Source organism: Amphiura filiformis, unplaced genomic scaffold (assembly GCF_039555335.1).
Source record: "Amphiura filiformis unplaced genomic scaffold, Afil_fr2py scaffold_24, whole genome shotgun sequence".
In the NCBI taxonomy this organism is placed as follows: domain Eukaryota; kingdom Metazoa; phylum Echinodermata; class Ophiuroidea; order Amphilepidida; family Amphiuridae; genus Amphiura; species Amphiura filiformis.
The window spans coordinates 1,982,989-2,006,615 of NW_027305488.1; the positions used below are offsets into that span (position 1 = coordinate 1,982,989).

Sequence of the window (23,627 nt, forward strand, 5' to 3'; positions counted from 1 at the left end):
AGCATCCTGTGTGACAATGCTATTTTCAGTAGATAGTATTCTGTGTTACAATGCTATCTTCAGTAGATAGCATTCTGTGTTACAATGCTTCTGGCCATGCGTTTTGAGTTGGGCCAGTAAATAGGTGGAGATGTTACATGCGCGCGACATTTTAGGGTGCATCTTTTTAATTTTCTCAGTTAATATGCAGCATATGTAGTTAAATTTGGTGTCAAATTAAAGCTTGTGATGAGACCAATACAGTAAACCTTAAAAAAGTTGTAAAAAGTTATTAACATTTGAATAATTTGCATCTAATTAGCATAATGTGCGGGATGGAGGAGGATCAGGAGGAGGAGGATCAGGAGGAGGAGGATCAGGAGGAGCAAATTTAATAAAAGTGACCCCCAGGGGTCATATGATGCTAGAGGTCCATTTCTGTTTTCACATTTTTACAATTCACTTCAAACTGCATACTAGAACACCATACAATCATATTCCAGGTAATTTAATTTGCTTTGAGAAGCAATTTTGCATATTTTATTTTCCGTTCGGGTTACACATTGAAGTCAATGGGAAAATATCCTTTGAAAGAGGCTGGTGCAAAATCATTTTAATTTTATTGAACCCTATGATGTTATATATGTATTTAAAGCTCTGACTGAGAGGAATTCAAATATAAAACTTTTAAATATGTGGGGTGAAGCTAACTTTGTTTTTTAATTTGTCAAATTTTACATTTTTTCCCTAAAATATTTGGTATTTTCAGTTTTATAACTCCTTAGTGTTACACCCTGTGCCATTTTAAAGTGCATTTTTGGATCCCTTGGTTCATTTGCAGCAAGAAAATGTATACCTTTATATATGTTGGGTATAATATGTGAAAGATATGCATAAACGAAAAAACATGCAATTTTCATCTCGCGAAAACTTGTAACGCATTACCGGCCCAACTCAAAACGCATGGCCTTCTGTGCTGATATTTTCAGTAGATAGCATTTTCTGTTTATTGTTACAATGCTATCTTCAGTAGATAGCATTCTTCAGTAGATAGTGTTCAGTGTAACAATGATATCTTCAGTTCTACAATACAAAACCAGACACTTTGAAAAATGACTTAGGCAATTATCGTAGCAGTGTGACGATATATTAATATGGTATAAAATATCACTGTCGTTGAATATTTTATTTATTTATTTACAGGAGGCCTGGTACATTCAAGGACATCAAGGGAAGCCAGCAAGTGGGTACTTTGAACTCCGGTTACGATATGTTCGCTGGAAATCTGGAGGAGGTACATCTAGTTCAAGAAGTGGCAAAAAAGAGTGAATCTGGTGAGAAGACAACACAAAAGAAGCGAGATGCTTTGCAGCAGAAACAGCACGAGGAAATAGTTTTAGGTAATCTTATCCATTAAAATATTTATTTATTTGTTTGTTTGTTTGTTTGTTTATTTATTTATTTATTTATTTATTTATTTATTTATTTATTTATTGATTGATTGATTGATTGTTTGATTGATTGATTGATTGATTGATTGATTCATTGATTGATTGATTGATTGATTGATTGATTGATTGATTGATTTTTATTAATTTTTTTTCCCATACACCAGGATATTCCAATAAACCTTTTTCCATTTGTCCCATCAAGCACTCTTCCCACTTTGATGCATCAGCCATGTCCTTGCATTAAAGTTCATAAACTTAAACTTTTCATGTGGGCATTTTAACACAAATATAATGTCCCCAGTGCAGGATGGGACAGCTTGAAAAGGGTCTATTATAAGGCCAACGAGGCTGGAATTTTAAGGAATTCCATCTGACATGGGATTACATTGGGACACTCGGGGGTTTACACCATGCCCCTCATAAATATGACTGATTGCATGCACTCTAACCATTGCAACCACTATACAATTTGCTGTTGCTTGTTGATGTTTGACCTATATCGTACTCACCTCTACTTCTACTTGAAATGTACATGATTATAGTGACATGTGGAAAACAACCGTTACCATAGTTTTTTAATCGGTACATGAAATATGCATTATCATGATCATTTCGTGATCCTAACATCCTCTTTTTATGACATTTTTCAGTAGATATCCACGAAAAAAGCTTATTCCCAAAATTTCAGTTGATTCCGATACACTGCTCCATAGGCCACTGTTATAATTTCGTTCTGGTATACCAGAACGAAATTCAAATTTGGCGATATTTTTGCCAAACGAATTAATTTGCAAGAAATATTTTGTACATAAACATTATGTAGCCAGAGGTATAAAAACTTTTTTTGAGAAAAGTGGGGGGATGAGGCTGGATCACGAAATGCCCTTTTAATTTCTATTATTTTGTTTACTTGGGTGAGTGATTGGGGCTCGACAGAACTACAGGGTTGACATTCCTGCATAACTTGAGGTCTTCCATGGAGGTGCTACTTCCATATTTATGTGACATTTTGCAGAAATTTTTATTCCTGTTTTAACTGGAATTAAGTAAAATGCATGTCTGATATATTTGAAAAGGATAATTGTAAACTTCAAAGATGGCCACCTATCTGCATTCTCAGAATACATTAAAGGGGCATTTCGTGATCCACAGCCTCATCCCCCACTTTTCCCAAAAAAGTTGAGATTTTTACACCACTGGATACCTCTGGCTACATAATGTTTATGTACCAAATATTTCTTGCAGATTAATTCGTTTAGCAAAAATATCGCTAAATTTGAATTTCGTTCTGGTGCACCAGAACGAAATTACAACACATTGTCTATGGAGCAGTGTAATACACATAATCATGCATAACTCGCAAAACGCAAAAATCGGAATCAACTGAAATTTTGGAAATAAGCTTTTTCGTGGATATCTACTGAAAAATGTCATAAAAAGAGGATGCTAGGATCACGAAATACTCCTTTAATGTAGTAAATGATCCTTTTATTGCTTTGGTGTATGGAAACTATACTTAAATTTCCTGAAATTTTTAAACATCATATTTTCAGAAGATGACAAAGATACCATTAAATGGCTGAAACACAACAATGGAACAGCAAATGTGGTTCTTGAGAAGATGAGGCGTACAGCATACAGAAGTCAGCAGTGGATCAAGGGTGATGGGCCAGGCCCTTCTGAAATAGTTGACAAATATCCCCGGATATTGGACCCTGGTGTGGTAAGTCTCTTAACACTGAAGTGATTTTAGCCAAGTGTACACCCGTTGGTGGCCGGACGGAATTGAGAGGGGGCGGTCCTACTCCCAATGTACCCTATTTTAGAATGCAAAGCTCATTTTCGGACTTCAAGCCTGAGGTGGCCACATAAGACAAACTCGGAATCAAATAAAATTTGGTAGGGATTAGTTTTAGGACAAGTAGAATATGATAAGATTATGGACAAAAATAATGCAAACTATGGGGGCTATTATAGATGCACCCTACCCCCAGATGTCTAACTCTGATAGCAATAATAATGGGAACAGGTACATCACTTTGATATCAGCGTATCAGTAAACTGACAGGTCCTGTGGTGAGATACCGTAAGAATATCTTCGGTAGATAGTATGTGTTACAATGCTATCTTCAGTAGATAACTTCATGTGTGGCAATGCAAGCTTCAGTAGGTAGCATTCTGTGTTACAATGCTATCTTCAGTTGATAGCATTTTGTGTTACTGTAAGTATTTTGAAATTCGGATTACATATTGTGTCGACTTGATTTTTGTTGTTATCTACAAATGATACCAGTAAATCAGAGTCAAGAAAAAAGACATTTATAAGCATTTTGTAAGTATAAATTCACAGCATTAAATTAATTTAATAAATAATTAAACCCAGTGGTATGCAATTCATGTGGTATAGTGACATCCTCCCCTTCCCCTAAACATCTTGGTCCCTACTTGCTGACCACGACAACATTGTCAACAGGCAATTTGGGCCACTTTTCCCCCTGTTTTTGCCCTCTCAGAAAACAATGAGGAGCCCATGGTTTAGAAAGGTGGTGTCAATTAAATCTTTATAAAGGGTGCAGTTATGTCTTTATTGCTAAAAATGTGTGGAACTCAGTCTAAATCATATGTATCAAAGAGCGAAATGATTAATGGGCTATGTTTTACAAAATATAGGTTTTCAGGCAAATTACCCAATAGTCATAATAACTGAACTAAACAATCTCATTTAAATTGACATTTGAAACAATTGCCAGAATGAATATGGACGTAGTGTGACAATCACTTGACAATGTCAAGGTATGTGTAAACTACATCATGCATATCCCCTTAGTGTATAACAGGCCTACCCTGCTTTTTAATCAGTCCATCAAAATAGCGAATCTAAAATTTCACAATTATTGCTTTTATTTACACAGGATAAGCATAACCTCCAAGTCCTTAAAGGGACAAAGAACAATCACTGCGATTGAACAAATCCATGCTGTGAATCCAGGAGACAGAAGTGCAGACACTTAGGGGTCATCTGATAGATGCAATGTGTTTGGTGACAAGTAAGTTATAAAAAGATGAACAATTTTTTGCAAATGTATCTGATGAGTTGACCTTAATGTTTATCAACAAAGGCTAGGGACTGGTATAACGATCAGCTTGAGAAAACTGCATACAACCACTACACTGTTCAATAGCCTTATTGTGCTGTGGCGTGAGTTTTAAAAGCACAGGTCCTGAACAAAATATCAACTCATCTAAATACATATCGTATTTATCCCATTATTGACCCAGGCACTTAACCCCCTGAGCACTACCTGCCGATCTAACACTGCCTCTGATTGGTCAATTACATGATATCTTCACTTTAATCACCAATCAGAATGGAGCTTTGCAAATAATTCACCCCAAATTTTGTGTGTGGTGAAATTATATTAACAATGTTGCTGATAGGTCAAATTAATAATGAAAACTTCATTTTGGCCAATCTGCAGGTACTGCTCATGGGATTAAGTAAGTTATTTTTATGGGCAGTTATTAAGATCATGATATATTATATGAAAGTCAATCATTTTTCTTGTAACAATTATTCTTAAAACTAATCTAATTTAATGTACTTCCATAAACAGTGGTCAAAATCATTGCAAGTCAAAGTTGGGACAGTTTTGTCTGATTTTCTTTGGACACTTGACTTGATTTAAATTTTAATACAAATAGTAAAAATGCACAAAAAGGGGCGATTAGTCAGGTTCAAGTTTAATCTAATAATTTAGTTATTACAAACCTACAATTTGTTTAATTCTTTATTAATTACTTGCTTAATACAGCATTAATGAGGGGGTGGATATTTGACCTCTATCGCAGCGGTTCAAACCTCCCAACACAATTTCTGAATGTTAGAGCATGTGTCGCATCATGTTTTTACTCTAGTGTCATTAATCTGTATAATTAAAGTAAAATTTATAAAATATTATTAATTAGCAATGTTGTATTTCTTTTATGATGTTCAAGCAGAATAAATTAGCTTTCAAATGAATGTAAACTTGAAGGATTATGATGCTGTCTTCATACCGTATTTCCTCGAATAGTCGACCCTCCCCCTCAAATAAACGCCCTTACCACTTTTTTCAACCAAGATGTTTCAAAACTGCCGATATTTCCATGCTATCTTGTGTAGTAAGCTTACAAGGTTGCTCACATGGTCGATAATAGCAGCAATAATTGGCGAAAATCTGCATTGAAAACCCGCAAGTGAATCAAAAGTCGGTGTTTCTAGTTCATAGTTCGTCATTTTAGCATGACTTTTAAGCTTATCTAATGATTTTAACGGGAATGGTCGTGCTAAAAATGACCTTTAATAAACGCCTCGCTTGAATGCAACGCCCGCCCGGGCGTTTTTTCAGGAAATACGGTAGTTTAATTAAAGAGAAAAGTTGAAATTTTCAGTCAAAGTGTCACACCTCCCATTTTTTAGGGTCCCAACTCAAGACTAGGCTAGCTCACATCACATTCGTCCATAGGGAAGTGGAATGAGCATGTACGGTCCAAAAATGGCTTTACTGTGGGGCTCAATGGAGAAAATCGCTAAAAATTAATTTTGACAACCAAAATCTAAGTGATGTTGACTTATGTTGGTACTGGCATGATACTGGCTTCATAAACTATCACATTGTGCAATGTTCCACCAAGTCGACGCTCGATTTAGCTCAAAAGCAATTTGTGTGTAAATCAAGACCATCCAAAACAGCTTTCTTACAGTAATGAATAGGAGGTCATCTGGGGTCACATACAGTAGTGTGCATTGTACATGTGCCTGCTGTCACAATTTCACACACACAATTTTGGGCAATTTGATGACACTATTTTTGTCTGTAACTTCAAAAGTATATGCACTAGAAACATGATTGACCCCTTATTGTTTAGGTAATTTAATTCTCTTTCAGCTAAAAATATTGAACTTCAAAATTTTATGACCATCCCTATCAAGACACTCTGCGATATATTCACTGGTTATCCAGGGTTGTCAAAACCTGAACAAATCAAATCAAATAAAAAAAAAAGCAGATCAAAATTTGACAGTATTGACAGATGTTTTGTGAATGTAAACACAATGATATATTTTAATCCCAAACTAAATAACATTATTATGATAGCTGCTGTGTACATGTATAAAAACCCATAATATTTAATATAATGAAAATGAACATGGTCATGATGGTGCTCAACACATAGACGTTTAAAGCATGTTAAGCTAAAGTTATACATCTTATGCGCTATCCCTCCTTGATTCCAGAAATGAAGTGTTTTGATAATAGCTGTTTAATTTTTTTATTTTAACGAATGGCAGCTTTTAAATGGATAAAAATTTTGGATTTAAATTTGTCAAATTTGGTCATATTCGAAGAGGTCGTTGACTCATTTTCCATTTGGGTCATAGGTCAGGATGGTGTCTGTGGAAAGCTACTAGTCTCCTCTTTCATTTGATACACTATTTAAGTTATATACCCTTTGGGAAGTTTTTCAATCCCTTGTCTGCGAGTTGTCAGTTTTCTGCAGTTTTTGCAGATTTTCATAATCCTTAACTGTGCAATGTATAGGGGGTTCATTTTCAATTTGACAGATTACGCAGATTTGCAGTTTTCTAGCTTTGAATTGCTGTAACATTTGTTCTAGGATACCCCTTCCTGGGAGTGGTACCAATGTAAAGCTTAGTGTCTCCTCTTTTATTGAATACCGGGTCTATGCAGAGAAAGTGGTGAGAGCCTTTCTAAAATAGTGGGTTTAAAGAAAGACTGCAATATGCGTAACGAATTTTAAATTTGTAAAATTTGGTCATATTTGAAGAGGTCGTTGACCCCTTTTCCATTTGGGTCATAGGTCAGGATGGTGTCTGTGCAAAGCTACTAGTCTCCTCTTTCATTTGATACACTATTTAAGTTATATAACCTTTGGGAAGTTTTTCAATCCCTTGTCTGCGAGTTGTCAGTTTTCTGCAGTTTTTGCAGATTTTCATAATCCTTAACTGTGCAATGTATAGGGGTTCAATTTTCAATTTGACAGATTACGCAGATTTTCAGTTTTCTAGCTTTGAACTGCTGTAACATTTGTTCTAGGATACCCCCTTCCCTGGGAGTGGTACCAATGTAAAGCTTAGAGTCTCCTCTTTCATTGAATACCAGGTCTATGCAGAGTAAGTGGCGAGAGCCTTTCTTAAAGAGTGGGTTCAAAGAAAGACTGCAATATGCGTAACAAATTTTAAATTTGTCCAATTTGGTCATATTCGAAGAGGTCGTTGACCCCTTTTCCATTTGGGTCATAGGTCAGGATGGTGTCTGTGCAAAGCTACTAGTCTCCTCTTTCATTTGATATACTATTTAAGTTATATAACCTTTGGGAAGTTTTTCAATCCCTTGTCTGCGAGTTGTCAGTTTTCTGCGGTTTTTGCAGATTTTCTTAATCCTTAACTGTGCAATGTATAGAGGGTTCATTTTTCAATTTGACAGATTACGCAGATTTTCAGTTGTCTAGCTTTGAACTGCTGTAACATTTGTTCTAGGGTATCCCCTACCCTGGGAGTGGTACCAATGTAAACCTTAGGGTCTCCTCATTCATTGAATACTTAGTCTTTGCAGAGAAAGTGGTGAGAGCCTTTCTAAAATAGTGGGTTCAAAGAAAGACTGCAATATACGTAACAAATTTTTAATTTGTCAAATTTGGTCATATTCGAAGAGGTGGTTGACCCCTTTTCCATTTGGGTCATAGGTCAGGATGGTGTCTGTGCAAAGCTACTAGTCTCCTCTTTCATTTGATATACTATTTAAGTTATATAACCTTTGGGAAGTTTTTCAATCCCTTGTCTGCGAGTTGTCAGTTTTCTGCAGTTTTTGCAGATTTTCTTAATCCTTAACTGTGCTATGTGTATAGGGGGTTCAATTTTCAATTTGACAGTTTACGCAGATTTTCAGTTTTCTAGTTTTGAACTGCTGTAACATTTGTTCTAGGATATCCCCTACCCTGGGAGTGGTACCAATGTAAACCTTAGAGTCTCCTCATTCATTTGATATACTATTTAAGTTATATAACCTTTGGGAAGTTTTTGAATCCCTTGTCTGCGAGTTGTCAGTTTTCTGCGTTTTTTGCAGATTTTCTTAATCCGTAACTGTGCAATGTATAGGGGGTTCAATTTTGAATTTGACAGATTACGCAGATTTTCAAGCTTTGAACTGCTGTGACATTTGTTCTAGGATACCCCCTTCCCTGGGAGTGGTACCAATGTAAAGCTTAGAGTCTCCTCTTTCATTGAATACCAGGTCTATGCAGAGAAAATGGCGAGAGCCTTTCTTAAAGAGTGGGTTCAAAGAAAGACTGCAATATGCGTAACAAATTTTAAATTTGTCAAATTTGGTCATATTCGAAGAGGTGGTTGACCCCTTTTCCATTTGGGTCATAGGTCAGGATGGTGTCTGTGCAAAGCTACTAGTCTCCTCTTTCATTTGATATACTATTTAAGTTATATAACCTTTGGGAAGTTTTTCAATCCCTTGTCTGCGAGTTGTCAGTTTTCTGCAGTTTTTGCAGATTTTCTTAATCCTTAACTGTGCTATGTGTGTATAGGGGGTTCAATTTTCAATTTGACAGTTTACGCAGATTTTCAGTTTTCTAGTTTTGAACTGCTGTAACATTTGTTCTAGGATATCCCCTACCCTGGGAGTGGTACCAATGTAAACCTTAGAGTCTCCTCATTCATTTGATATACTATTTAAGTTATATAACCTTTGGGAAGTTTTTGAATCCCTTGTCTGCGAGTTGTCAGTTTTCTGCGTTTTTTGCAGATTTTCTTAATCCTTAACTGTGCAATGTATAGGGGGTTCAATTTTGAATTTGACAGATTACGCAGATTTTCAAGCTTTGAACTGCTGTGACATTTGTTCTAGGATATGAAATTTTCTTAATCCTTAACTGTGCAATGTATAGGGGGTTCAATTTTGAATTTGACAGATTACGCAGATTTTCAAGCTTTGAACTGCTGTGACATTTGTTCTAGGATACCCCCTTCCCTGGGAGTGGTACCAATGTAAAGCTTAGAGTCTCCTCTTTCATTGAATACCAGGTCTATGCAGAGAAAGTGGCGAGAGCCTTTCTTAAAGAGTGGGTTCAAAGAAAGACTGCAATATGTGTAACAAATTTTAAATTTGTCAAATTTGGTCATATTCGAAGAGGTCGTTGACCCCTTTTCCATTTGGGTCATAGGTCAGGATGGTGTCTGTGCAAAGCTACTAGTCTCCTCTTTCATTTGATATACTATTTAAGTTATATACCCTTTGGGAAGTTTTTCAATCCCTTGTCTGCGAGTTGTCAGTTTTCTGCAGTTTTTGCAGATTTTCATAATCCTTAACTGTGCAATGTATAGGGGGTTCATTTTCAATTTGACAGATTACGCAGATTTGCAGTTTTCTAGCTTTGAATTGCTGTAACATTTGTTCTAGGATACCCCCTTCCCTGGGAGTGGTACCAATGTAAAGCTTAGTGTCTCCTCTTTTATTGAATACCGGGTCTATGCAGAGAAAGTGGTGAGAGCCTTTCTAAAATAGTGGGTTTAAAGAAAGACTGCAATATGCGTAACGAATTTTAAATTTGTAAAATTTGGTCATATTTGAAGAGGTCGTTGACCCCTTTTCCATTTGGGTCATAGGTCAGGATGGTGTCTGTGCAAAGCTACTAGTCTCCTCTTTCATTTGATACACTATTTAAGTTATATAACCTTTGGGAAGTTTTTCAATCCCTTGACTGCGAGTTGTCAGTTTTCTGCAGTTTTTGCAGATTTTCATAATCCTTAACTGTGCAATGTATAGGGGTTCAATTTTCAATTTGACAGATTACGAGATTTTCAGTTTTCTAGCTTTGAACTGCTGTAACATTTGTTCTAGGATACCCCCTTCCCTGGGAGTGGTACCAATGTAAAGCTTAGAGTCTCCTCTTTCATTGAATACCAGGTCTATGCAGAGTAAGTGGCGAGAGCCTTTCTTAAAGAGTGGGTTCAAAGAAAGACTGCAATATGCGTAACAAATTTTAAATTTGTCCAATTTGGTCATATTCGAAGAGGTCGTTGACCCCTTTTCCATTTGGGTCATAGGTCAGGATGGTGTCTGTGCAAAGCTACTAGTCTCCTCTTTCATTTGATATACTATTTAAGTTATATAACCTTTGGGAAGTTTTTCAATCCCTTGTCTGCGAGTTGTCAGTTTTCTGCGGTTTTTGCAGATTTTCTTAATCCTTAACTGTGCAATGTATAGAGGGTTCAATTTTCAATTTGACAGATTACGCAGATTTTCAGTTGTCTAGCTTTGAACTGCTGTAACATTTGTTCTAGGGTATCCCCTACCCTGGGAGTGGTACCAACCCTTACCAAACATGAATGCCTATTTGGCATTCTGTAGCTATTCGCCAAGCCCTCGAGTGCTAAGGATAGAGGTACTAGGTGGTCACTAGCACTCAGTAGCTAATGAATGCCTATAGAGCTGGTTCACAGGCATTCCGAATGCCTTACAAGAATGCTACCGAATGCCTATTTACTCATTAAGCCCTCAATAAAGCTCAATACTATTAACTTAGGCATTCCTAAGCATTCATAACTTAGGCATTCCAAGTGGTTCTAGGATTAGGCGGTTTGCTATAGGCACTTTCGGTGGCATTCGGATAAGTCATAGGCATTCCACTGAAAAAATTTCTAAGTATTAGGCATTCGGTTAAATTTTTTTAAAGTAATAGGCATTCCACTGAAAAATTTCTTAAGTATTAGGCATTCGGTTTAAAAATTTCTAAGTATTAGGCATTCGGTTAAATTTTTTTAAAGTAATAGGCATTCCACTGAAAAATTTCTTAAGTATTAGGCATTCGGTTTAAAAATTTCTAAGTAATAGGCGTTCTGTTCAATTAGGCATTCTGCTATAGCCTTGACTAGCATTCCTTAGTGGTTGACCCAAGGGTCAAACAGGTGCATGATGGGAATATATTTCTAACTGCCATTTTTGAACTGGTGTGAATGCAGAGATGATGGAATCTTTATCCTTTCATGTTTCCAGCTTTATTATAGACCTTATTTTTCCACTTTTTACATTTGGGATGTTACATGACAATGCATATTATGTGGACAACATCATACATGTATACATGTGATCCATGTAGTTATCTTTGTGTGCAATAATATGCCACAATATGGATGGTGTATGTATAAAAGGTAAGCTTAAATATGACTAGATGTAATGTAGGCAGTTTCTTGAAATATGGAAGGAGAGGCTAGTTAGTATGTATATTGGGGCATTATTATTATTAATAATAATAGTGTACATTTATACCACGCACAAAAATCCACTAAAAAGCACTCATATGGTGCAAGAAGAGCTCAAGCAAAGAGCATGAAACCTCAAACAATGAAACCAAACAACAGTGACAAATTACCGGTACATCATTATGTAGCTATAATTATTTTGTGTACGTACACTGATCCCAGAAATCAGGCTGTATTTGCAAATGAACTTCAACCTGATTTCAACCTCTGCATCCGGGGTCTGCATTGAATGTTGGTTGAAATCAGGTTGAAATTTCAACCTTGTATCAACGTTGAAATTTCAACATGATATCAACTAACCTTTAGGTTGAAGGGTTGAAATCAGGTTAGGTTGAAACTTCGATGTTGTTTCAGTATTGATACAACGTCGAAATCCTAACCTGGGCAGACTAGGATATGTTACTCAATTTATCAGTTATGAATTTGATGCAATTTAGTGGATCTTGCTGATGCCCATGGCTCCGGGACATGGCTATATACTTGCTGATATATTCAAGTTCAATTTGTGCATATTCTTAATCCTTACTTTCATAGAATTCCTACAGCAACCCTATAAGATTCAAGTTCAAGTGCTATTTTTGAAAAAAAAAAAATACGGGAAATCATATGGAAAAGTATACTGTTACATCTTTGCGTTCACTCAATTGATGTGAATACTGAATTTTAAGCTGAATTTGCAATTAAAATGCCTCTGCCTCTGTCACAATGGATAAAAAATGGGAGTATATTATGGGCTTACCATTTGCGATTTTCTGCAGTGCATTCCTATTCCTCACTTTTGTAGAATTGCTATAGCTATATTATTATTTATATCGTGGTTCAAGTGCTATTATACAGGTGGTTGGAATACCTATAAGCGGTTGGAATGCATATAGGCGGTTGGAATGCCTATAGGCGGTTGGAATGCTTCCTAGGCAATTGGAAATTTCTTTGGCGGTTGGAGTGCTTCATAGGTGGTTGGAATGCCACTAAGTGGTTCGAGGGCCTAGCTCATTTACATATTTCGCCTCTGAGGAGGGCTTATGAACAGCTTACGAACCACTTATAGCGGTTGAGGGCTTAATAAGTGGTTCGAGTGCTAACCTGTAGGCGGTTGGAATGCTTCTGAAGCGGTTGGTATGCTTCCTAGCGGTTCGAATGCTTCCTAGGCGGTTGGAATGCTTCCCAAGCGGTTGGAATGCTTCCCAAGCGGTTCGAATACTTCCTAGGTGGTTTGAATGCCTCCTTAGTGGTTCGAATGCCTCCCTAGTGGTTCGAGTGCTTAGCTCATTTACATATTTCGCCTCTGAGGAGGGCTTATGAACCGCTTATGAACCACTATAAGCGGTTGAGGGCTTAGAAACAGGCGGTTGAGTGCTAACAACCGCCTATTAGCTCAATGTTATAGTATTGGAGGCATTCACCATTTAGGCATTCATTAGCGGTTCTTTACCATTCAATGGAATGCCTAGTGAGTGCTTAGAGAATGCTAGTTTTTTAGGTAAGGGAATGTAAACCTTAGGGTCTCCTCATTCATTGAATACTTAGTCTTTGCAGAGAAAGTGGTGAGAGCCTTTCTAAAATAGTGGGTTCAAAGAAAGACTGCAATATGCGTAACAAATTTTTAATTTGTCAAATTTGGTCATATTCGAAGAGGTGGTTGACCCCTTTTCCATTTGGGTCATAGGTCAGGATGGTGTCTGTGCAAAGCTACTAGTCTCCTCTTTCATTTGATATACTATTTAAGTTATATAACCTTTGGGAAGTTTTTCAATCCCTTGGCTGCGAGTTGTCAGTTTTCTGCAGTTTTTGCAGATTTTCTTAATCAAAACTGTGCTATGTGTATAGGGGGTTCAATTTTCAATTTGACAGTTTACGCAGATTTTCAGTTTTCTAGTTTTGAACTGCTGTAACATTTGTTCTAGGATATCCCCTACCCTGGGAGTGGTACCAATGTAAACCTTAGAGTCTCCTCATTCATTTGATATACTATTTAAGTTATATAACCTTTGGGAAGTTTTTGAATCCCTTGTCTGCGAGTTGTCAGTTTTCTGCGTTTTTGCAGATTTTCTTAATCCTTAACTGTGCAATGTATAGGGGTTCAATTTTGAATTTGACAGATTACGCAGATTTTCAAGCTTTGAACTGCTGTGACATTTGTTCTAGGATACCCCCTTCCCTGGGAGTGGTACCAATGTAAAGCTTAGAGTCTCCTCTTTCATTGAATACCAGGTCTATGCAGAGAAAGTGGCGAGAGCCTTTCTTAAAGAGTGGGTTCAAAGAAAGACTGCAATATGCGTAACAAATTTTAAATTTGTCAAATTTGGTCATATTCGAAGAGGTGGTTGACCCCTTTTCCATTTGGGTCATAGGTCAGGATGGTGTCTGTGCAAAGCTACTAGTCTCCTCTTTCATTTGATATACTATTTAAGTTATATAACCTTTGGGAAGTTTTTCAATCCCTTGTCTGCGAGTTGCCAGTTTTCTGCAGTTTTTGCAGATTTTCTTAATCCTTAACTGTGCTATGTGTATAGGGGGTTCAATTTTCAATTTGACAGTTTACGCAGATTTTCAGTTTTCTAGTTTTGAACTGCTGTAACATTTGTTCTAGGATATCCCCTACCCTGGGAGTGGTACCAATGTAAACCTTAGAGTCTCCTCATTCATTTGATATACTATTTAAGTTATATAACCTTTGGGAAGTTTTTCTATCCCTTGTCTGCGAGTTGTCAGTTTTCTGCGTTTTTGCAGATTTTCTTAATCCTTAACTGTGCAATGTATAGGGGTTCAATTTTGAATTTGACAGATTACGCAGATTTTCAAGCTTTGAACTGCTGTGACATTTGTTCTAGGATACCCCCTTCCCTGGGAGTGGTACCAATGTAAAGCTTAGAGTCTCCTCTTTCATTGAATACCAGGTCTATGCAGAGAAAGTGGCGAGAGCCTTTCTTAAAGAGTGGGTTCAAAGAAAGACTGCAATATGTAACAAATTTTAAATTTGTCAAATTTGGTCATATTCGAAGAGGTCGTTGACCCCTTTTCCATTTGGGTCATAGGTCAGGATGGTGTCTGTGCAAAGCTACTAGTCTCCTCTTTCATTTGATATACTATTTAAGTTATATAACCTTTGGGAAGTTTTTGAATCCCTTGTCTGCGAGTTGTCAGTTTTCTGCAGTTTTTGCAGATTTTCTTAATCCTTAACTGTGCTATGTGTATAGGGGTTCAATTTTCAATTTGACAGTTTACGCAGATTTTCAGTTTTCTAGTTTTGAACTGCTGTAACATTTGTTCTAGGATATCCCCTACCCTGGGAGTGGTACCAATGTAAACCTTAGAGTCTCCTCATTCATTTGATATACTATTTAAGTTATATAACCTTTGGGAAGTTTTTTGAATCCCTTGTCTGCGAGTTGTCAGTTTTCTGCGTTTTTTGCAGATTTTCTTAATCCTTAACTGTGCAATGTATAGGGGGTTCAATTTTGAATTTGACAGATTACGCAGATTTTCAAGCTTTGAACTGCTGTGACATTTGTTCTAGGATACCCCCTTCCCTGGGAGGGGTACCAATGTAAAGCTTAGAGTCTCCTCTTTCATTGAATACCAGGTCTATGCAGAGAAAGTGGCGAGAGCCTTTCTTAAAGAGTGGGTTCAAAGAAAGACTGCAATATGTGTAACAAATTTTAAATTTGTCAAATTTGGTCATATTCGAAGAGGTCGTTGACCCCTTTTCCATTTGGGTCATAGGTCAGGATGGTGTCTGTGCAAAGCTACTAGTCTCCTCTTTCATTTGATATACTATTTAAGTTATATAACCTTTGGGAAGTTTTTCAATCCCTTGTCTGCGAGTTGTCAGTTTTCTGCAGTTTTTGCAGATTTTCTTAATCCTTAACTGTGCTATGTGTATAGGTGGTTCAATTTTCAATTTGACAGTTTACGCAGATTTTCAGTTTTCTAGTTTTGAACTGCTGTAACATTTGTTCTAGGATATCCCCTACCCTGGGAGTGGTACCAATGTAAACCTTAGAGTCTCCTCATTCATTTGATATACTATTTAAGTTATATAACCTTTGGGAAGTTTTTGAATCCCTTGTCTGCGAGTTGTCAGTTTTCTGCGTTTTTGCAGATTTTCTTAATCCTTAACTGTGCAATGTATAGGGGTTCAATTTTGAATTTGACAGATTACGCAGATTTTCAAGCTTTGAACTGCTGTGACATTTGTTCTAGGATACCCCCTTCCCTGGGAGTGGTACCAATGTAAAGCTTAGAGTCTCCTCTTTCATTGAATACCAGGTCTATGCAGAGAAAGTGGCGAGAGCCTTTCTTAAAGAGTGGGTTCAAAGAAAGACTGCAATATGTGTAACAAATTTTAAATTTGTCAAATTTGGTCATATTCGAAGAGGTCGTTGACCCCTTTTCCATTTGGGTCATAGGTCAGGATGGTGTCTGTGCAAAGCTACTAGTCTCCTCTTTCATTTGATATACTATTTAAGTTATATAACCTTTGGGAAGTTTTTCAATCCCTTGTCTGCGAGTTGTCAGTTTTCTGCAGTTTTTGCAGATTTTCTTAATCCTTAACTGTGCTATGTGTATAGGGGGTTCAATTTTCAATTTGACAGTTTACGCAGATTTTCAGTTTTCTAGTTTTGAACTGCTGTAACATTTGTTCTAGGATATCCCCTACCCTGGGAGTGGTACCAATGTAAACCTTAGAGTCTCCTCATTCATTGAATACTTAGTCGTTGCAGAGAAAGCGGCGAGAGCCTTTCCAAAATAGTGACTTTGAAGAAAGACTGCAATATGCGTGAAGAATTTAAAAATTTTAAAATATGTTCATATTCAAAGAGGGGGTTCAATTTTCAATTTGACAGATGCAGAGAAAGTGGCGAAAGCCTTTCTAAAATAGTGGGTTAAAGAAAGACTGCAATATACGTAAAGAATTTAAAATTTTTCAAATTTGGTCATATTTGAAGAGGTCGTTGACCCCTTTTCCATTTGGGTCATAGGTCAGGATGGTGTCTGTGCAAAGCTACTACAAATAGGAAAATAGGCAAAATTCTGCACATAATATGTTTAATTAATTATCCTTTCAATAAGATTTGAAGGATCTACTCCAGTAATAATAGGTAGTACTGCAAATGTTAAAAGAATTTGTCATTTTGTTTCACTTTACTTAACTTAACTATCATAATTTTATGACTTATATACTTTTTATTTCTTCATGCAATGTACAGGTGATGATGAGTGTACAATACCATGTAAAAATGGTGGTACATGTTTCAATGGAGCTTGTCAGTGTGCACAGGGATGGACTGTAGAATACTGCCAAACTAAACAAGGTATATACATGTAGCTATATGCATTTGTTTTCACGATCACATCTGCTTTGTATGATTTTTAAAACATGGGCACACAAACACTGTGGAAGTCCATGTTTACAAGACCTATTCCAGAGGACAATACACACCATTGGAAAGAATTGAGCCTATAGGTTCCCCATTCAAGATATAATGTCAGGTCCATGGTGTGACAATTACCTGTCAGATTTGTGTGTAAACATCCACAATTTCAATATGTGAATGTCAGTCCTCAGTTGCCTGTGTAAAATACAAGGTCCATGCATATGCACAATGCAAGTAAGACCTTGTCTGACCATGGAGGGTGGACTTAGGGAGGAATCCTTTTACTCTTTTCTTTTCCTTCTTTATTCCTAGCAAAGTCCAAAAGTTAAGCTGGATCCATCTAATATTACGCTGCCCGTCACAGGATCTAAAATTGTATAGAATAGGATATCTAAAATACCCAAGAGTTCCTTCTCCCTAAGTCTAATCTCCATGGTTAGATCGGTCTAAAGTTAGACCTGGTCTAATTTATTTTGTGCATGTGGATCGACCCAAGGGATTTTAAATGGCTCATAAACTTTTGTATTACACCCCTCTGTTCTAGATGTATCGATTCTGCCTTCAATTTAGGTTATGACTGGGGAAACTTTGTAGGATCAATATGTAACTGAAAAGTACTAGGCATGCACCCAAGGCCAGTAAATACAGCACTGCTGTTGCGGTTGGAGTCTGTTCATTTTCATAGCAATAATTTTACTGCTTTTGGCGCTTGTGGGAATTTTGTCATTCAAAGTGAACACTTCAATGACTGAACATTCTTCCTCAGTATCATCTGATGAAGTTTCTGACTCTGATTCATAAAGGTTCATCAAGAATCGGCCACTGAATGACACCTGTTTAAAGGATGTTCCTTTAAGTTAGTCCACAGATATAGGGTGCACAACTTATGAGTTCCCCCTAATGCTTTTTGAGATAAGTCGAAAATAATTTTACGAAATGTAAAATTGTAAAAAGTTATGAGTAACCTTATTTGTTTTACAAATCTGGGCCAATTTGTAGTGTCACACATCATTGCGTTTGGTCACAATGGTTCATTATGTAAAAAAAGAGGGAGTTTTAAAAGTTGCACCTGAGACCATAGGAGTCAATTGTCAAACAATACAGTATGTTAAGCCTGTCCGTGTTTGTAATGGAAATAAAACTTAAAGTCTAGATGTTTGGTAGGGGATGTGTCCTCCTGCACTGTTCACAAGTGCATTGCAACGTCGCCGCATGCTGTTTATCAAATTCTGGATCCGTTGCTGGTCCATGTTGTTCCATACATGTTGGATTGCTCGGGTTAGCTCTTGCAGTGTTGTGTTTTCATTGATAAGGTTTTTTTTTAACATCTCGGCCATTTATCATTAAAAAGAAAAGAATTAAACACCTGCTTTGCTTTTGAAAAAAGAAGAAGAAGAATACCTAGATTAAGTTTTCTTTTACAAACACATGAATATCCCTGGCCTACTGTATTGTTTGAGAATTGAGTCCTATGGACTCAGATGCAACTTTTAACACTGTTTAACACTGTCTCTTTTACATAATGAATCAATGTGACTGAACGCAATGACGTGTGACGCTGAAATTTTGTCCACATGTGTAAAACAAATAAAGCTACCCATATCTTTTTACAGGTTTGCATTTCGTCAAATATTTTTCGATTTATTTTAAAAAGTATTTAGGGGGGAACTTATAAGTTGGGGACCCTATATCTATAGAGAATAGAGACATATTGATATTTTCTTTAATGTACTTTTCTGTAATGAATGGTGATTAAATGGTTTCTGTTGCAATTAGTGGTGGGTTAAGTCCTGATTTTCCTGATTTGATTGGCCTATTGAATACATGTAGTATTTGAAGAGCTCTGTTTCAAAAGCCCTTACATCCACTTCTGGCTGAAATTTAGTTATTGGCATGATATTATAGTGTGTATTAATTGTATTTACAAACCTTTGTTATTTACACACCTTCGTGGGGGGCCAAAGTCCAAACCACATACTTCTAGTTCTAAACTGTTGTTGTGACGATCTTGTGTATACGTTGAAGCTGGTTGCTCATTGTCAATACATTGGCTATAAGCAGGTGAATGATCATCATTCATATTATATACTGGGAAGAGAGTAGTTTTTGGCCCCCACAAAAATGTAGGGCTTATGTTATCATCCAGATGGTTGCATGGGTGTCTACCTGGTTGGCTGTCAGTCCAGGCATCCTCAGAACCATTAAACAACGGTGCTGCATGCAGAATAACCCCAATAACCGATCAACTTCAACCTTGCTATATTATTTGTATTTACACACCTTTATGTAGGGTCACCTTAAGAACCGCATAATTCTAGTTTAAAATCAGGATTGGTTGAATTAAAGGGCATGTGCCAGTAAAATTGGGTCATTTCATTTCAGTTTTGTGTAAATTCAATGCCAAGTCTTCCAGTTCAATAATTGTCAATTGCAAGTTGTACAAATAGTGCGGCATACACTTCATTGCCTTTACACATTGTTGTGACCATTCTTATTTTTCTCCAGGGTGATGACATGTGTACATCTGTACACAGTCAGACCAGACAACAAAGATATGAAATAGGAATCGAGAACAAGACATTAGATGAAGAAACAGAAGATGGGGACTAAAACTAGATAATTGATGATACCAAGGCAGATCATTTTCATCAAAATAGATAGCAATTAAGCATAAAACTGATTTACCTTACCATTGGTGATGCAAGACAAATGCGATAACGCGAACGCAAATACGTGTTAAGGCAGAGCACGTAAATTTGTCATGCCTGGAATCTGTGTGCGAATACACACTAGTTGAATTCCATATTTTTTTTGAGGTAGCGGCTAAACATTGCCACTTTATGCTGGGTCTGTAGTTGTATTGCTGAAATCACCGATCTTTTTGCAAGGCTGAGTGGCAATGATTAACTGACATTCCTCATGAAATAATCCTTTGAATTATATTGTTATGAACACGGCAGAGTGTAGACTATGCCATATGCCATTTTGATAAATAAAAATATGTTATATAATCATTATGAACGCATTCAGTTGAACTCAATATTATACTGTACTGATATTATTTTATTACATCAAAATACTTGTAAATGGTTATGAAAAAGTTTATATAATTATATTAACAGTAAAGTATATACGTAGGCTTATTGAATGCTACATATTATAATGGCACTTCAATACTGAACAGTTCTAATTTTAGAATCTACCAGTTTAATAATCGTGAAAGCCCGAGTTAAAAGTCGACTATGAGCATTGCATTTTAAACAGGACTTCGTCCCTAACACACACTGACAATCATACTTGTTTATCAAACCAATTTAACCGTAAACACAAAAGCCTGTACGTACAAGACTCGCTCATGCTCCTAGTACACAAAGAGCCGCATAGTTGTGTACAATGTAGCCATGCTCCTAGTACACAAAGAGCCGCATAGTTGTGTACAATGTAGTTATCAAAGGTTACGGCATGTGCCCGGAGGATTTAAACCATAACGAGATCTGGGCGACCAATCACAAGCCAGATCCATTTAAAGATGCATTACATCATGGCCAATTTTAGTAGGCCAGAAATCTGACAATCTCATCCATAGACAACCGTGTTAAACTTGTTAACCGCAATCGAAAGTCAGTAGTCCACTTGGGAAGCCAACAAACAGAGGGAGTATGGTGGCTAAAAAGATCAGATGTGAAAATCTATCAATTGTGCACAGTTTTAAGAGTATGCACAATGGGCAAGTGGACTATAGAGAAGTCTAGGCAGAGTGCCGAATACGCAAAACTGCTGTTCTGAGTAAACGGCGTTTGAAAATCTTGGTACCATTCCATTGGTCCCTATAAAAATTTAGAACATTCGTGAGCACTTGTTTGAAATGTATATTATAGAATGTACACAAATGATTGGCAATACTTGTATGTTCTGATATAATCGATATATTCCTCAAAACGTGTTTTAACAGCTATTCGGCTTAATGCTGTATCCAAAATGTCTCTACCACTGCGCAGAGAGAGGTCGAATATGCTTTCGTGTAAACTATAGCACACATTCTTGATTTGGGGCTTTTGTGTAGAAATTACTGGTTGTCCTAAGGCTATGTAGACTGAAATTGCTATATAAGTTATAAATAGTCATCCCTGTAATATTTAGCAAAAACTCAAGGATTTTAAAGCAAAAATAACAATATTAGCCTATATTTTGCGTATGATTTTCCAATTTCACGGGCGAGCACTCACATTATTAAACCACAGCAGTATCATGTGGGGAATGTTTGTACTTATTTTGGTATTACCGGATAGAAGAGACCAAATATATTAGTATAGGACATTTAATATAGAAAATTAGGGGTTTCCAGCTATACAATACTATAGATCAACATGATTTGTACAGCTAAGTATACGATTTGTCTCTCTGCCGAGTTCATTTATCGCACTTATACGCGATTCATCCAAATCAAAATTTAAATAACTACGTCGGTGAGTAAGATTTACCATTAATTTTTGGTGGGAATAAAAGATAACCTGAAACATAATCATAAGCATACAAAAACTCAATTTGCTCAAAATGTTTCACCGTTGTTCATCACCGTTTAACAACTCGAGTCTGCGTGGTTTACTTCGCGAGGGCAGCTTGTCGGCTTGCCAAGTAAACCATGCAGACGATGCATCCTGCATGATCCATCATTTTTAAACGGTGATGAACAATGGTGAAACATAGATTGAATCCCTAAATAATATAGTTTTTTATTTCTAAGATGTTCTTGTTTGTTAATTAAACATTATTTGAACATAAAAAATATATTATTTTCAGCTAGCCTAAGTCTCATTATTTGTCGAAGTTGTTATGCCATACATTTACAGACCATTTCAATCATATGCATGGTTTACTTGACAAAGAAGCAAGTTTCTCCATCTCAAATTTGGAAAGGATGTTCTTGTTTTAAAAATATTTCCATATCTAATATGAAAGCTTAACAGAGACAAAAAGAAGAATTCAGTAAATGATAAGTTATCAAAATATTTAAGAATCTGTTATACCCTCTATCGTCAGAGAGCTGCAGGTCAGTGGCCTACAAATCATGGTTCGTGGTCATCAGCTGCTGCTCTCAAAACAAGAGGTCAATTCAATTTTCCCTTGATCATGGGCTGAATATCACACAATTTTGCATGCACAGGCAAAATGTTACATGATCTATGCGTGTAAAACCCCTCTAAATTGTGCCCGGCTCAGATATATTCCTGGCATCATGTTACATTGGAAACCACATCAGTCTCTGATGTAGCACCTTGTTGGGCACCCCTGTAGGTATAGGAAAACAAAAGTCAACTTTCTAAAAGTGGGGATGTGACTGTGAATCACAAAATGCCCCTTTAATGACTGAATATGATTTTGTTGTAGTGGAAACTACAAGAATCAATGCACAAACCATTTAATTTTTCACCAGAACAACAATGCAGGACTTGGGTCAAGCATTGTGGGAAAAATTAATGCATTGAATTTTGTCATTGCACATCACCAAAATCATATCAGTCATAGAACCACTGTTGTTTATAGATTAATTCATACACTCCTTGATAGTGAGAACCAATCAGAGCCTCTGTTCCAAGCCGTGCATAAATATTGTATAATTGCACGGGCGCGCACTCCACGTAGTATGCATGGCACTTTTGGACGCATTCATTTTTCTTGCGGGTGGATGCATTTATAAAATAACATTAATCTCTGCTGTTGAACATTACAGGGCATCCAGGTGTAGGAAAAATAATATTAATCTCTGCTGTTGAACATTACAGGGCATCCAGGTGTAGGAAAAATAACATGAATCTCTGCTGTTGAACATTACAGGGCATCCAGGTGTAGGAAAAATAACATTAATCTCTGCTGTTGAACATTACAGGGCATCCAGGTGTAGGAAAAATAACATTAATCTCTGATATTGAACATTTACAGGGCATCCAGGTGTAGGGAAAACAACATTAATCCACAAGTGAAGAGCTGTTTCAAAATCCCTTACATCCACTTTTGGTGGAAATTGAGTTATTGATATGACATTATAGTGTGGGTAAAAATATACATTTTGGTGGTTGTTTGACGTTTGTACCACCTTCCCTTCAATCTTAGGGAATTTCTGGAAATCTGAACTTAAAATGAACATAAAATTTCAGAAAAATTATTGTTTGATGTATAATAATAGCCTTGAATGTTCTGCAGCTATTAAAACCAAAAGGAATTGTTTTGGGGTCACTATGTTTGAAAAAAAATCATTGTAATTAACGAAAGCTGTAGCTTCTGAAATGCTCAAAAGTGTAATTTTCCCGGATTTAATTAAAAATTCATAATTAAAAAAGTAAATGAGAAATTTCAATTTTTCTTTTTGATTTTGAAAGCATTAGTCAAGTTACATAAAGTAGTGCAAACAAATGGTCACAAATTTGATTGCAAAGGTGGTTTCTAAAAAAGGGGTAAATTTATTTTGTTGCAAAAGCCCTTACATCC

The 23,627-nt window shown here is 36.6% G+C and overlaps 1 protein-coding gene across 1 annotated transcript; it reads left to right on the top strand.

Annotated features, from left to right (window-relative positions):
* Positions 1-1,178: 1,178 nt before the first annotated feature.
* LOC140143616 (uncharacterized) lies at positions 1,179-21,866 on the top strand. The gene is made up of 5 exons (XM_072165431.1): positions 1,179-1,379; positions 2,984-3,153; positions 4,343-4,477; positions 16,974-17,078; positions 19,647-21,866. Exons 1-3 carry the CDS (start codon positions 1,250-1,252, stop codon positions 4,394-4,396), a joined length of 354 nt encoding a protein of 117 aa, XP_072021532.1. The 5' UTR covers positions 1,179-1,249; the 3' UTR covers positions 4,397-4,477; positions 16,974-17,078; positions 19,647-21,866.
* The last annotated feature ends 1,761 nt before the right edge of the window (positions 21,867-23,627 follow it).